The sequence below is a fragment of the Adiantum capillus-veneris genome, chromosome 26 (assembly GCF_014529385.1).
Source record: "Adiantum capillus-veneris isolate H3 chromosome 26, ASM1452938v2, whole genome shotgun sequence".
Taxonomy (NCBI): domain Eukaryota; kingdom Viridiplantae; phylum Streptophyta; class Polypodiopsida; order Polypodiales; family Pteridaceae; genus Adiantum; species Adiantum capillus-veneris.
In genome coordinates, this window is record NC_140956.1 from 8478870 (window position 1) to 8493841 (window position 14972).

The 14972-nt window shown below is 42.7% G+C and overlaps 1 protein-coding gene across 1 annotated transcript; it reads left to right on the plus strand.

Annotated features, from left to right (window-relative positions):
• The first annotated feature begins 11564 nt into the window (after positions 1–11564).
• On the plus strand, positions 11565–14672 carry LOC147422952 (pentatricopeptide repeat-containing protein At5g27110-like). Its single transcript, XM_086501891.1, has one exon. It carries the CDS (start codon positions 11653–11655, stop codon positions 13465–13467), a length of 1815 nt encoding a protein of 604 aa, XP_086358017.1. The 5' UTR covers positions 11565–11652; the 3' UTR covers positions 13468–14672.
• Positions 14673–14972: the final 300 nt, after the last annotated feature.

Sequence of the window (14972 nt, forward strand, 5' to 3'; positions counted from 1 at the left end):
CACAAGCGTTGTTTTGCTAATCTTGATCTCGATTAACCTAGTCCCGACTCCCAACCCTCCTCCCACTTCGAATCTTAATATCCTACATTCAATGTACATTGGCTTAAGAGAAAAAGAGAAGTGTGTTATTTTCAATAGCTTGTCGAATACTCAATTAGAATCTATCATTTCCACAACCATTGATCTCTTATTCTTAGAAATGAGCACCTTAGTAGCGATTAGCAACTTTTCTTTAGTTTGTAGAACATCAAAAGTCACTTCTTACTTTTAGCTAACAAAAAAGAGATGTCATCTCTATGGCCTTTGCCCTTTGGGCAGGCCAAAAAATGGAGGGGGGAGAGGAACATAGTAATTTTTATACATGAAAATCTATACTACTATTAAAGCGGGGAGGGATTTCGGGTCCTCCCTGCCATGTGGAGGTCTCTCCGCATTTGACTACTTCCGGCTGAGGATTTCGGAGAGAGAGGTTGAAGTGGCATCCGCTATACAAATTAGAAAGCCGCCCGCAATTCATTTCGCGCGAGCTACTTGAAATCTCTGAAGCATGAGAGAGGGGCTTAGCCGGTTGGTGCACAAGAGAGAGAGAGAGAGAGAGAGAGAGAGAGGGAGGGAGTTAGCAGTGGCTAACACAGGCTACACCAATTATGCATCAAGCGAGAGATATGCTATGGATGTGACTCACTATTTTCTACTCATTGTGGTGAAAGCCTTTAAAAGGAAGTCTTTATGCAAAGAGGCTTCATTCTTGAGGATCCACTTTTGAGAGCTCTCTCTCTTTTGAGTGTTCACTCTATGGCTTAGCCTTGAGCTTAATGCTTATGCTTAAGAGGCTAGTACTAATCCATTGTAATTAGAGAAGCTCGATTAATCTAATTCCTATTTTACTAATTAGTCTTATCTTCTCTACATTTCATTATGTCATGAAGTAGTATTACACTCTCATTATTCTAGATTTGAAAGAGATATGTACTTCTTGCTTTGATCTTAACTCTCTTCTTCCCTAAGTATTTCAGTTAGTTGATTACTTCTCTAATTCCCTTGATTAGTAGTGTGTGTGTGTACTCTTGGTCATGTCATTAGAGTTTGTGCCTCATTGTGTGCTTAAGTGTGTGAAGGTTTAAGAGCCTTGAGCTCAATGCCACTTGTGTGTGATGTGATTAGAGTACCATGGTTAGCATGTGATGATTGAGAAAGCCAACTTCAATGCAATTAGTGTGTGCTTTGATCACGGATGCTTGTGTTCTTATGACTCCATAAGATTGGCAAGTCAGACTTCGGTGGACTTGATGATGTTTAGAGTTAGTCTTGCCATGGCTAATCTCTACTTGCATTGGAGAGGTATTCTCTTGAATCCTCTATTTCTATTCATTCGATGCTCGTGCTTCCATGCCCTAGCCGGGTTGCCGATCCACGGATTTGATAATTTTGTGTGGGTTGCGATTAGGTCATTGAATGTCTCCTAACATTTGGCGCCGTTGTCGGGGATCGATAACCTAAGCTAGTGAGTATAGGATGTTTAGAACAGAGTAATTTCACTCCTAGTTTCATTGGTTTTTGAGTGTGTGCATTGCTCAATTTTGGTTTGATTTGATAACGTTTATGAAAAAAATTGATGCTAATTTTGAGTTATGAATATCCTAAACCTCCAATTTCACCCTCAATTTCACTAATTTCATACTAACTCTTGCTAATTTCGCTTCATTTTCATCATTAATTGTTCTAATTTCGTGCTAATTTTCACTGATTTTCACTAATTTTGACTAACTTTGCTAACCTAACCGCTAACATTTGATGTGTAATGTATGATTAATCCCCTTATAAGAGGTGGAATCATCACTCTAATCAAGTTAATTGTGCTAATTTATGTCTAATTTGATGATTTGAGTGTTTGATTTTTGGCCTACAATGGTCAATTTTGGAGCCGATTTGATGGTGCACACACTTGTGTGTGCAATGATGCGTCTTTGCATGGAGCAAAGGAATAGCTTGGAGTGTAATTACGATGTAAGTGCACTCACTTGCTCATGTTAATTCTTGATTGATTAATGTGGTTCAATGTGTGCTAATTATTTGCTAAAATTAGGTGTGTAAATCAATTGACCTACACTTTGCAGGTAATTTAATTCACTTGGAATGAAATTGATGGTCAAACTTTGACTAATGAAATTTGTGTGTATCAAGATAATGCTTAATTCTCATCAATAATTTATGTGTGTGCATAAAAATCATTGTGTGTGTGATGCACCAAAGAGGAAAAAAACTGCCAAAAATTTCAAATATGTGTGCACCTAATCTTGAGTGAGTGCATGCATAGAAATTGATGCAATTGATAGTATATGAGTGTTCAATTATGTAATTGATGTGTATGCTAGGGTAATTCAATCATTGGATAAACCTAAATGCCAAAAAATTGGGCAAAGATTGAGTGTGTGTGCCCATCCATGACCACTTGATTTTCAATGATTGATGGTCAATTGGGGCACCCAAATGATTTTTGATCATGGAATGTTCATGAAAAGTGTATGCAATCATAGGTGTAAGCATAAATGCATTGCCAATTGAGCCAAATTTGATCTTTTGTGCTTAATTTTTGAGTGTGTGCATTGCTTGATTGGGTCAAAATAATGTTAATTTTTTAGAAATTGAGCATGCATGCATTTCCTTATGCTTGGTCAAGTGTGAAATTTGAGCATTGCAATGTGAAATTGATAGATTATGTGTATAAATTTTTTGCTTAAATTTGGGTATGTGTGCCAATTAATGGAATGTGCAATCCGGTGCTTGAATGAATAATTGGTATTTTTTACCAATTATGATGATTAATTTTGTCAAATAATTGATGTGTGGGTCACAATTGGCTTTGAGAATTGAGATAGATTACTCAATTGGTACTCAATTGTGTAAATTTTTACTGCATTATCATGCTAATGATGAATCAATTTGATGAACATGGAAAAAATACATTAATGTGTGTGCCTATGCAATGACATTATCTATCCATTTAACGATGAATGATTGGTGTCTCATCTCACTAATCATGATAATTGCAAGACCCAAAAGATTGGTAAGTGCATCATTTGAAAATCGGTGTGGATGACTCAATTGATATGCAAATGAGGATGCTTTTATGTATTGACATTGTTGTGTATGCCAATTTGATTGGATATGGTAAGAATTTCAGTGATTTGTGCATTTGGAGATGCCATAATTATATGTGTGTAACCTCACAAATCAAGATGACAAATCCGAGGGGGTTTGGATGATAAGAGTGATGAATCTTGTGATGGTTGGTAGTCGGGTTTGCAATGGCCAAGGACAATTAGATCACTCATCTTGTGAGCATGCAATGTTTAATTGATGAAGTGAAAACCAAATTTGTGCACAAATTCTTTCAAATTCAAAGTGTGTGTCAATGATCTTTTGGAATAGTATGGTGAACGAATTAATGAGAATTTTTTATATTTTGACAAGATATGGCTTAAATTCTCATTAGGTTGTTCATTGTATGATGAGTGTGCATATAAACCTTGTGCTTACAAAATTGCAATTGGATCAAGAGGAATGGAGAGATTGGGACATGGTATATGCATTAATTGAACTAGTACCACCAATTGATTGTGAATTGATTCAACTTTGAAATGGAAATCAAAATTGTATGCACACACAAATTCCAATCAAAGTGGGGTTCAGATGACAGATTACATGTTGTTATGCGCAAATTTTTGGTATAAATAGTGATAATATTAGTCTTGTATGTGTGCAAAGAGAGCCAAGATTTGCTTCGAACTTGGGAGCTTAGGGTGATTTAAGGGAGATGTTAATATTGATATGTGACATTTACTACTTAGATGAGCCTCATTGTTAGACCCCATGTGCACATAACTCCTGGTGGGAGCACCCCTAAGAAAGACATTTTGCCAAGATGAGAAGGATATAAAATCATTGCCAGGTATCAATGGCCGCCAACTAGCCGTTGCTCCTGCTTGTGATGAGACCCACACCTACGTCCCTCTCATTGGCCCACGACCTACCTCAATAGTTGTCGTTCTTGGCCACTTGCGAGCTAATTTGGTTTCAATCACTCACACACCCATGCTCGACCTGGTCGCCCCAAAACTGCCATTACTTTCGCCTACAAATGATGGAACGCCATCGTGGCCTCCTTGCAAACCTCGCATGTGTTGGCCTTATCCTCCACCCGCCATCCTGGCTTACCCGCATGCTCTCAACCCCGTGGTCCCCACCCACTAATTGGTCTTTGGACCCTTCCCACACACACACACACACACACACACACACACACACACTCGTGGCAGCCATGATTAGCCTCGCTCTGACCACGCTGCATCACACACACGTTGCTGCTGCTGACACAGGGTCGACCCCACCCACTGTGCTCATGGCTGTTTTGCTCGCAAGCTTCGACCCACACACAAGCGCGTGTCGGCTGCAGCATGTTCCCTGGGGCCTGCAGTAGTGCAGTGTGTTCTACTTGAAAACCCCAAACACAAACACACGCAGACCTCATAGAATTGCCGCTCGCCAGAGTGTCCACCCCTCAGCTATGGCACTTGCCTTTGCGCTGCCAACAAGCAGCATAATTTTTAAAAGAAACACACACGATTGATCACACAACATTTTTATAAAAAATGAGAAAAGTTAAAAACTATTAAAGGTGGATTCCCACCCCATGGCTTGGCTCGGAAGGGAATATGGGACAAGAACACTCTATATGTATATTGTGTCGTGATCGATAGTTTTTTTCTCTAAGATTGTATCGTCAACTTGTGGTGATTCATGCATTTTGTGGTACTTGATGTCAATTAAAAAAGCTATATGCACTAAACAATGATGAATTTTAAAGAAAAAAATGATAGATGCTTCACCATTTCTGCTAACGAGGGTGCATGAGAAAGGGCTCTGCCAGCTATACACGCGCGCGCGCACACACACACACACACACACAAAGAGAGAGAGAGAGAGAGAGAGAGAGAGAGAGAGAGAGAGAGAGATCACCAAGAGCAATGAGATGCTCACAACCTCCTATCCCACTCTCTAGATGCTCCTTGGTGAACCTTGCACCAACGACCTCCACAAAGCGGGGAACTGCAAGCTCTGCGCCAACCAAGCCCAAGCACGCTAGATGTCGTCATGTTCCTTGCACACACACACACACACACACACACACACACACACACACACACACACACACACAGAGAGTCTCATGTTATTGCACGTACATCAGCCTGCACGCCGTCTACTGCCTGCACATCTCCCGTCATGATTCCCTAGAGATGTGACAATCGGATTACTGCACCTCTCAACCTGCACGCTATCTACCGTCATGATAGAGAGAGAGAGAGAGAGAGAGAGAGAGAGAGAGAGAGAGTCTTACTGCACCTCCATCAACCTGCACGTCATCTTTTGCTGCACGTGATCTGCTGTCATGGTCCCTCATAGCTGTGACAATCATGGTGCGAGTCACAGCACGAGCCGCGATAGTCCGAGTGCAAGTCAAAGAGGGGTGGGGGGTGATTTTATTAATGCCACGTGGCTGGGCAACTTGGGATTTATCTATGCCCGTCATGGTGCTTGCGGAGTGTGTGTGTGTGTGTGTGTGTGTGTGTGAGAGAGAGAGAGAGAGAGAGAGACAGAGAGAGAGGCCTTCAAATACATGGCGAAAAGGAAATACTACTACTCTCGAACAACTTGCATGCAGGAAATTTAGGAAAAGGCAACGAAATCTGAACTATTACTTATTCATTATCAATGTTGTGCAAAAAGAAAAAGCGATAGAGTATTTTGATACAAGGTATAGGGTGCAATATTCTGTAAGCTGTGAAAAGCACATGGTCAATGTTAGGTATTAAATGTAGTGGAATTTGATTTATTTGGATTGGTGACCAATTTTTTCTCTCTTAAGTTTTAAATGCAGGGTGGTTGGAAGTAATGAAGCTCTTTTTAGGCTCCAAAAAGAGAGCGCCAACACGGCTGGAGCGACGACGATCAACAACTACTAGGTAAGAGCATGTTTTTGGAATTTAGAGAAGCTAGACGGTTTAGCGATTTGGATTGGTGACCAATTTTTACTCTCTTAAGTTTTAAATGCATGGTGGTTGGAAGTAATGAAGCTCTTTTTAGGCTCCAAAAAGAGAGCGCCGACACGGTTGGAGCGGCGACGATCAACAACTACCAGGTAAGAGCATGGTTTTGGAATTTAGGTAAGAGCATGGTTTTGGAATTTAGAGAAGCTAGACGGTTTAGCGATTGTGTGCGTGCGTGCGTGCGTGTGTGTGTGTGTGTGTGTGTGTGTGAGAGAGAGAGAGAGAGAGAGAGAGAGAGAGAGAGATAGAAATTAACATCTTTACTAAATTTTAGAAGCATTTACAAAATGTGTCCTTTATTTTCTTTAAATTTTAGATATAACTACTATTACACAATTGTAGGTTACATGCAAGAGAGAGAGAGAGAGAGAGAGAGAGAGAGAGAGAGAGAGAGAGAGAGAGGAAAATAGATAGAGATATTAGAAAATTTCAGAGGTCTTTTGGAGGGCCTTTTAGTAGAGAGAGAAAAAAGAGCTCCACCAATGAGAGAAGGGCAAACGTTACGTAGAAAAATAGGATGATATTAACAAAAATATAAAAAAAGTATCACCTACTCATTCAATGAGCCAACGATCCTTGAAAATGGTTACCTTTTTATTAAATGTGATTGTCTTTTTCACGAAGTCGGTGCCGCTCATTCAATACGGCTTTCTACATCATTAAAATTTTTTTTAAATACAAAATTGTTAGATAATGTCAGAATTTGAGGATTTGGACACCGCCAATGTGTCCGGAACGCCCAGATACGTAAAAATCGATTGTCTACTTGCCCTGTTTTGACACCCAGAGAGGGACAAAATGCCAAAAAATCTCTAAAAAGGGGTGTAGCAGAACGACGCGTGAGGGACACTCTAATTTTTTGTGAAATGGCCTCTGCGCGCCATTCTGCTACATCTCCCTTTTATGGGTTTATATATATATAAAGAACTATATATACTTTAAACTATATGAATATTTATATATATATATATAAATCCATAAAAGAGAGAAGTAGCCCAACGACATGCAGAGACCATTTCACAAGATTTTAGAGAATCCCTCACGTGTTGTTCGGTTAAAACTCTTTTATTATATATATATATATATAAAACCATAAAGGAGATAAGTAGCAGAACGGCGTGTAGACGCCATTTCACAAAAAAATAGAGTGCCCCTCGCGTGCCGTTTTGCTACAACCCCCTTTTAGATGTTTTGTGGCATTTTCTTCCTCTCCGGGTGTCAGAACAGAGCAAGTAGACATTCGATTTTGAAGTATTTGGGCGTTTTGAACACATTGGCGGTGTCTAAATCTTCAAATTCTGACAATTCTGACCTCGAATCTTCTAAGGTAGCTGAGTGTTCTTTTAACCCATCTATGTATTGCACGTCTTTGTTATCTGCCGCCGCAGTGTTTGTTTGATAGAGGTTATGAGGGAAAGATGAGTACCAACGGCTTCATGTTGCGGACTGCTATGCTTTGCAAGGCCCTCATAGCCATCTTCATTAGACAGGTCACCCCTTTGAAGCAATGCTGGAACTGGGAGGCAAATAGTGAGAGGGCGGCACACAAAGCGCAGGACGGGGTCACTAGTGTCCACCACAGGGACCGTCCAGCCCCTCGATACCATGTGGCAATTGAGTGCTTCATACCCTCCCTCAAAGACACACACATCGTAGAGAGGCTTCATTGTTGGTGTTGGTTTACAGTAGTGTTGCAGGTTATTGTTGGTGTCTTGATGATTGCATGCATTATCTCACAACAATACGTGATAGCTGGCTTTCACATCCCATAAATCTGGTGGAGTCAATAAAACCCCTGCCGTGATTCATGAACCTCGAACCTCCAACCTCTCTTTCAAATAAAAATACTAATAATACAAAAAAACAATAAAAAAGGTTAGGTTAATGTGTTTAATGCAAATCAAGACTAAATTAGTGTCGGAACCCAAAAGCCAAAAAAAAAAAGAGTTTTATCCGACTCAAATTGGGTGAGTATGTATGTCCCTACAATCTCCGTTTGTCGGACCTGCAGATGGGGGTTGGGTGTGTTGGAAGGCGGGACTACATCGCCACTACAGGGAGGGATGGTGCAGATATGAAAAAGCTTGGATGCAAAGGCATGGTGTCTGGACTCGTGAGGTTGCTGTAAAGGATGCTGGTGCAACTCTGTCCCTCTGCAGGATAGCTCCATGTGAGGAGTGGAAGTTGCACCATGCGAGGCGATGGGCTAGCTAGCAACTGCATGGAGAAGATGGTGACACGGTGGCAAGTGCGTACACCTCAAGTCTCTCTCTCTCTCTCTCTCTCTCTCTCTCTCTCTCTCTCTCTGCGCACAGTTTTTAGCCGAAAGCAGGGTGTTGCTTGATGGAAACAGAGCATGTATTAAGCCCAGAAGAATTGAAGCTGCTCTTGAAGAGCTACATTACCAAGGGTATGTTCTGTTGATGACAACACACTGGTGATAATTGATACCAGTTGGCTCTATGACACACTTGTCGGTGTTGCCTATAATGCACAGCAGGTCATTGTTGCAAAGCAGGTCATTGTTGCAAAGCAGGTTGCTGCACAAAGTGGCGAGTTCTGTGTGTGTCACACAAGCAAAGGAACACAGGGGACACAGTTCGGATGCGACAGGCGCGTGGGAACATTGTGCAAGAAAAAACGTGGGGAGGAGCAAAGAAGCCTATGTTGAGGGAGTGAGCAAAGGTCAGAGATGGATGCAAGAAGGTGGGGGAGGGGAAGTTGTGCGCCTGCCTTGCCAGTGCGTGGGGACGGACGAAGTATGTCTGGTCAATTTTGAAAAAAAATAGGGAGGAGAAGAATCTCTCCAAGATGCTTGGATCTGTCTCTGTCTCTCTGTCTCTCTTTCCACGTGTGTGTGTGTGTGTGTGTGTGTGTGTGGAGTGTGAGAGGCTCTTCGCCTCCACGATTTTCTCTCTCTCTCTCTCTCTTCGCACGTCCTCGGGATTAGGTGGAGAATCGACTCTCTGTCGCCCACGCGTAGAGTTGCGAATTGCAGGCCTTCTTGCGGCCCCCAAATTGTGTGCTCTTTCTACTTCACAGCCAACTTCCATGCGTTACACGAGCCATGAGCTCAATTGCTCTGTCTACTTCACAGCCAACTTCCATGCGTTACACGAGCCATGAGCTCAATTGCTCTGTCTGTTCTACATTCATTGCTTCCATACCTGCGGTCCTACGGTGCTTTGCCGTAGCAATCAATTGTCCCATGGATAAGCTAATCTGCAAAGCATGCTTTACAAGCCACAGGAAGGAAGCCGACACTCGTTTCCTACAGTTGGCCGAGAGAGAGAGAGAGAGAGAGAGAGAGAGAGAGAGAGATAAGGGGACACGAAGGGGGTGGGCTAGTCTCTCATGGGACGAGCAGGTAGGGCTGACGGATCTAGCAGAGACGAAGGCTGGGGAAGCAGGAGCACGGATGGCACTGGCGCCACTGGGGAGGCAGGTGCAAGGGGGGATGGGGTAGGGCACAGAGATGCGTGAGCACGCGCTCTCTCTCTCTCTCTCTCTCTCTCTCTCTCTCTCTCTCTCTGTGTGTGTCGACGTTAGGTTCTGACGTGGAAAGGAAGTGGAATATTCGCGAGCATCTTAATTAGTAAATAGATTTATATTTACTTTGAGCCAATAGGTATGTAAAGTAGGTGCCCCCAAAAACGAGTTTTTCATTTCTTTTATATAGAATCTTAGAAGATCCTCTTCATCTTCTAGTAGAAAAGGGGGGGGGGGTGGCGAGGCACGTGGAGAGAGAGAGAGAACAAGAATAAGAAGAGAGTTTTAACGTTGTACGAAACTATGCCAAGAGACCTTAAAAATCTAGCCGGTGACACGAGGAGGACAAGAGTCTCGCTTCATTGCAGGCATGATTACAGAGCAGGGTAGTGGCTTCAAAAAGAGCTGGCGATGGGTCTCGGTCTCTCTCTCTCTCTCTCTCTCCAGTCTGGTGCATGAACACTCGTCTTCTCGCATTGGTGTGTCTACGACGCAACCGTTGGTTTGTGTGCAGGGGACAAGAATGCAGATTAGTGCCCGAGAATGCAAGCGAACTAGCATGCGGGAGGGCGAAGTTGGAGGGACAGAAGGGGACGGCAGGCAATAGAGAGAGGGTTCATGGTGATGAACAGGGGAAAGGGAGCGCACAGCATTGAGACGGAGGAGGTGAAGAAATTGTAGGCGCAGTGATTAGGGGATGGCCATAGTGGGCAGAGGTGGAGAATCCACCACGCAGGAATGGTCTCCAACCGGCTTTGCTTCAAGTTCAAAGATTCCAAAGGAATCGAATCATGCAAATTAATTAATGAAATGCCGGATAAGACCCCAAATAATGCCCCTCTAATCAATCTTTGTAGTAGTGAGTTTTGTTTTTGCGACCGGGTAAGTCGAATAGACCCAGTATGGTCGAATTGGGTGATTGTAGTGCCCTCCCTCCTCTTTCTAGGCACGCTCCTCTGCGTCCGATGGTATCAAGGTTAGGCTCTGCTCTCCCACTTTCGCACCTTTAATGCCCTCCATCTTGCAGCTTGTCCGCACGAGCCAGCTCATCCGTGGATGCGCGGGCGAGCTACAAGCTCGTGCGTGGAAAGAGGAGGGAGGGATTCTTTTATTTCTTAAAAAATCATTTCGTTGATTTTCCTGAATAGAGTTTGAGTTTAATGTTGATTCTAAGCATTGAGTTGATGGTGAATTATGCTACTGTTCGTTGTGGCACTCAACAGAATGTGTTAACCTTGCCCTTCCTCCTTCCCACAGCTTGTTGCGAGCTCATGCGTGTGGAAAGGAGGGACGATTTTTCTTTCATAAAAAAAATCGTCTTGCTTGGTGGGCCTTGCTATATAACATCTATAGAATATAACAGGACATATTGAAGTTGATATTTAGTATTTAGCAGTGAAGGGAACAAGAGCATGACTAATTTGGCTATTGCATGTGTAGTTCTAGTGATCCTCGTGCTATTGCATGTGTAGGTTTTGTCACACTAATCGATACGTCTATAATGCTAAGCAACTGTGTGTGTAGTTGTCGAGAAAAGAGAATACGCTGTATGTAGTCAGTTGCATGGATGGCAATATATCTTTGATGAAAATTAGTTATTTTACAAGAAGTACAAGCCGTCCATGAGTATTTGATTTCTGCATGTTACAAAGTGTTTAGCAATAATATTGTAGTGAGTGCAACAAGACTATCTATTTCATTTGTTTTACGGCCTCATTTGTCGTTGTACGTGAGATTTTTTGCCATGCAAGAGGGACACAGTTCTAGATTGTGAGCAAGGATGTCACATTGCATGATCCAATCTTTATATAATGTAATAATTTAAAACCATGACCTACCATATGGACGGTGAGCTGCTTTCAACTTGGCTGCAGTTCGTTTCCTGGGTTCGGGACGCTTGGATTGTAATCTTACAGGCCTTGAGAACTTCATATTGACACCTAGTATGGGAGAAATGAGGACAAATATAGTATGGGAGAAATGAGGACAAATATAGTATGGCATCAATTGTTTAGGCCTAAAGTAAAGATGCACAAACTCCTGCTGTGATTCATGAATGCCACTCGTAGTTCAGAAGCAGCGACTCCGGCCCTCCCTACTGTATGATCTCCCTCCCTGCTTTCGCCAATATGGAAGCTGCCTTGAAATGATTTCTGCTCAGATACAAACTGGGCGTGACAAGTCACGGCATGTTTCTGCACAGAGACGCCGTTTTGTTCAGTTTTGCAAGACGGGAGTTTTGGATGATGTCATTGCCATGTTTGCTCAGGTCTCCCATGAACACATATTGGTGTGGAATGCCATCATACAAGCTCACTCATGCAGAGGATCCCACCACAAAATCTTGGCCATCTTCAATCAAATGCTGCAAGAAGGTGTCATGCCCAATAAGGTCACATTTTCTTGTGTGCTGTCAGCTTGCACTGTCCTTCTACAACTATCACAAGGTGTGCAAGTGCACGCCTGCATCCATTGCAGCAAGCTCAGATCCAACATTATCGTGACTACTGCTCTCATTGACATGCATGGCAAGTGTGGTAGCATGGAGAGTGCACTGCTATTGTTTGATTCCTTATTAGAGAGAGATGTTGTGGTGTTTAATGCCATGATGACATGTCTTCTCAAATGTGAGGAAAAAAGAGATATTTTTCGGCTTTTTAACCAAATGCTTGAAGAAGGAGTGATGCCAACTAGAGTCACATATATCACCCTAGTTGAAGCATGTGCCAGTCTTGCTGATGGGGAATTAGTCTATTGTCGCATCTTCTCGTCGCACGAACATCATGCAGATGTGTCTCTTGGAAATGCTTTTATTCACATGTATGGGAGGTGCAATCATCCGTCAAAGGCTGAGCAACTCTTTTTCCGTATCCAAAAATGGGATATTGTTTCCTGGAACACTTTGATGGGTGTATATTATGATCAAGGAGATATCAATAAGGTTCTAGAGCATTTTATTTTGATGCACAAGAACAGATTTTCAGCAGATGAGTGCACTTACATCACACTCCTGTCATCATGTGCAAATGCAAAAGCTTTTTATGAAGGCATGTGCATTCATACATGTGTCATTTGTAGTCAGATGGAATCAAATATAGGTGTAAGTACTGCTCTTTTGAGGATGTATGGTAGGTGTGGCAATGTAGCAGATGCACTGGAAGTGTTCAATACGACTGGGGCAAAGAGTCTTGTTTCCTTGAATATCATGATTGCTGTGTGTGCCCAACAAGGTAACTATGAGGAAGCTATCCATCTGTTCAATGAGATGATGGAGGATGGTATCCAGCCGGACAAGGTTACCTTTGTCCATATGACGTCTGCCTACTCTAATGCAGGCCTCTTTGTGAAGGGAAAAAGGCTTTGCTTGCTTGCCTTTAAAATTGGATATGAGATAGACCCTATTGTGGGAAGTTCCCTTGTTAACATGTATGGTAAATGTGGGGAGCTTGAAGACGCTCTTACAATTTTCTTCCAAATTTCCATTCTCAATGTATATTCTTGGAACGTAGTGCTGAAAATTTATGCTTGCCATGGGGATGGTGAGGGCATGTTTAGATTGTTCAATCAGCTGGAGGAGGAGGGTTTTGTCCCGGATGATGTTACCTTTGTGGCTGTACTTTCTGCCTGTGATCATCTTGGTGATATCAGCAAAGGAATTTTCTTCTTTAAATTTATGCAGGAGTTGTTCGGCGTTGTACCTGGGGTGGCACATTATGTTTGCATAATTGATCTTTTGGGAAGGACGGGTCAGCTAGAGACGGCAGCATGCATCATAGATGTGATACCTATATTGTCAGATGGCGCATGTATCATGGCATTGGCTAGTGCTTACCATGGCTACGTTAGCCAGGAGGCAATGACAGCCCTTTAGGCTTTATTGTTGAGTGAGTTCTCTATCATTTTTTGTTATTCTCAATACAAACATATGGCAATAACAACACAAACAAAGGTTGCTAGAATGTTTTGTGTGTGTTCTTTGTTCCAAGGTGCTGCTTTGCATTGGCTTATTCTTAGTAATTAGGATGGACGTTATTTATCAAAAGGTAAGTTAGCAGGAGACTCAATCTTGTTAGGTGGAAGGTAGGTTTTCAACTGCTATTAGCAAGCTGATGTTTTGAATCTGGAGTATGCATGTCCTATGGACTCTATGCAAGGTGTCCACGTGGAAGGCACCAAAAAACTCAAAATAGAGCTGCCCAGGAGTATTGTGGCTCAATTTACAGGGGAGTTTGATTGTCCCTCTTGTAAAAGCACTGTTGAGCATGCCAAATTTCCATTCCACAATGTGGTGTGTTGGAATGCAGTGAATGCAGGATATGCCCAACAAGGGCAGGCCAGGAAGTTCTGGACAACAAGGTAACAGATGTTCTCGAGATTAGTAGTGCCTTTGCATGTAGCGGCCCTCACACAAGCACAAGGCATTCTTGATGAAATTGATTTTGGGATGCATTGATTGCAGGACATGCTAGATGGAGTCACTGGGCTGTTTCAAATGGATGTGGAATATGGGCCTCTCTGCCTGTGCTTGCGTCTTGAAGGTTTGTGGGATTACACAAGACACTTACATGGGCAGAATATCCTATGATCAGATTGCTTGTCCAGGGCGGCTGGATAACATGTGATGCTTGGCAATGCTTTGGTACCTCTTCTAAGTTCTAAAGCACAAAATGTCCCAGAAGAGATTCTATTTTCTTGAGTGCAGATGGAAATTGAGGGTCTTTGAGTAGAATGCCAATATCACAGAAACGCTTAAGCTACTGCTGTACTCCTCAGGATGATGGAATAAGAGAACGTAGCCTCATTGGCCCTCCTCTAAAGCTAGAGGTATTCATACCTCCAAAATTTTGGATCCTACGCATGATCAATTTCCAATGAGGAACTGGGAAGCTTGTCACTACATCATAAAATTGGTGCTGTCAGGTCGTCATTTCGTGGGTTTGGCGCTCATTCCTCCAGGATTTCTTCTTCTTTAAATTTGACAGGATTCCTGCATTTTCCGCAGCAGCTTTTCTGCATTTGTTGTTGAGGGCGGTGTGAGTATTCTGCTTGCCTTCAAGTTGCTTTTCCTCTTGCTTACAGGCTTCTCATCACATGTACACTGGCCCTCGGTCGTGGAGGTTTTTTTTGAAGCGTCCTCTTGACTACTGATCACCCTCCTTGTATCTGTGTTTTCGGCCAAGGAGGGTGATGGGCAGCCAGAGGGCCAGCCTCTCTGTTGTTTATTGGTTGAAGAAACTGGATTGATAAAGGGAGGGCGATGTGCAGCTAGAGAGGCTTAGAGCTAGAATCCACAACCGCATGATCAATTTCCAATGAGCAACCAAGAAGCTGCTGTTCAAACACGGGAGCATCTTGGGTGAGACCACACACAAAAAA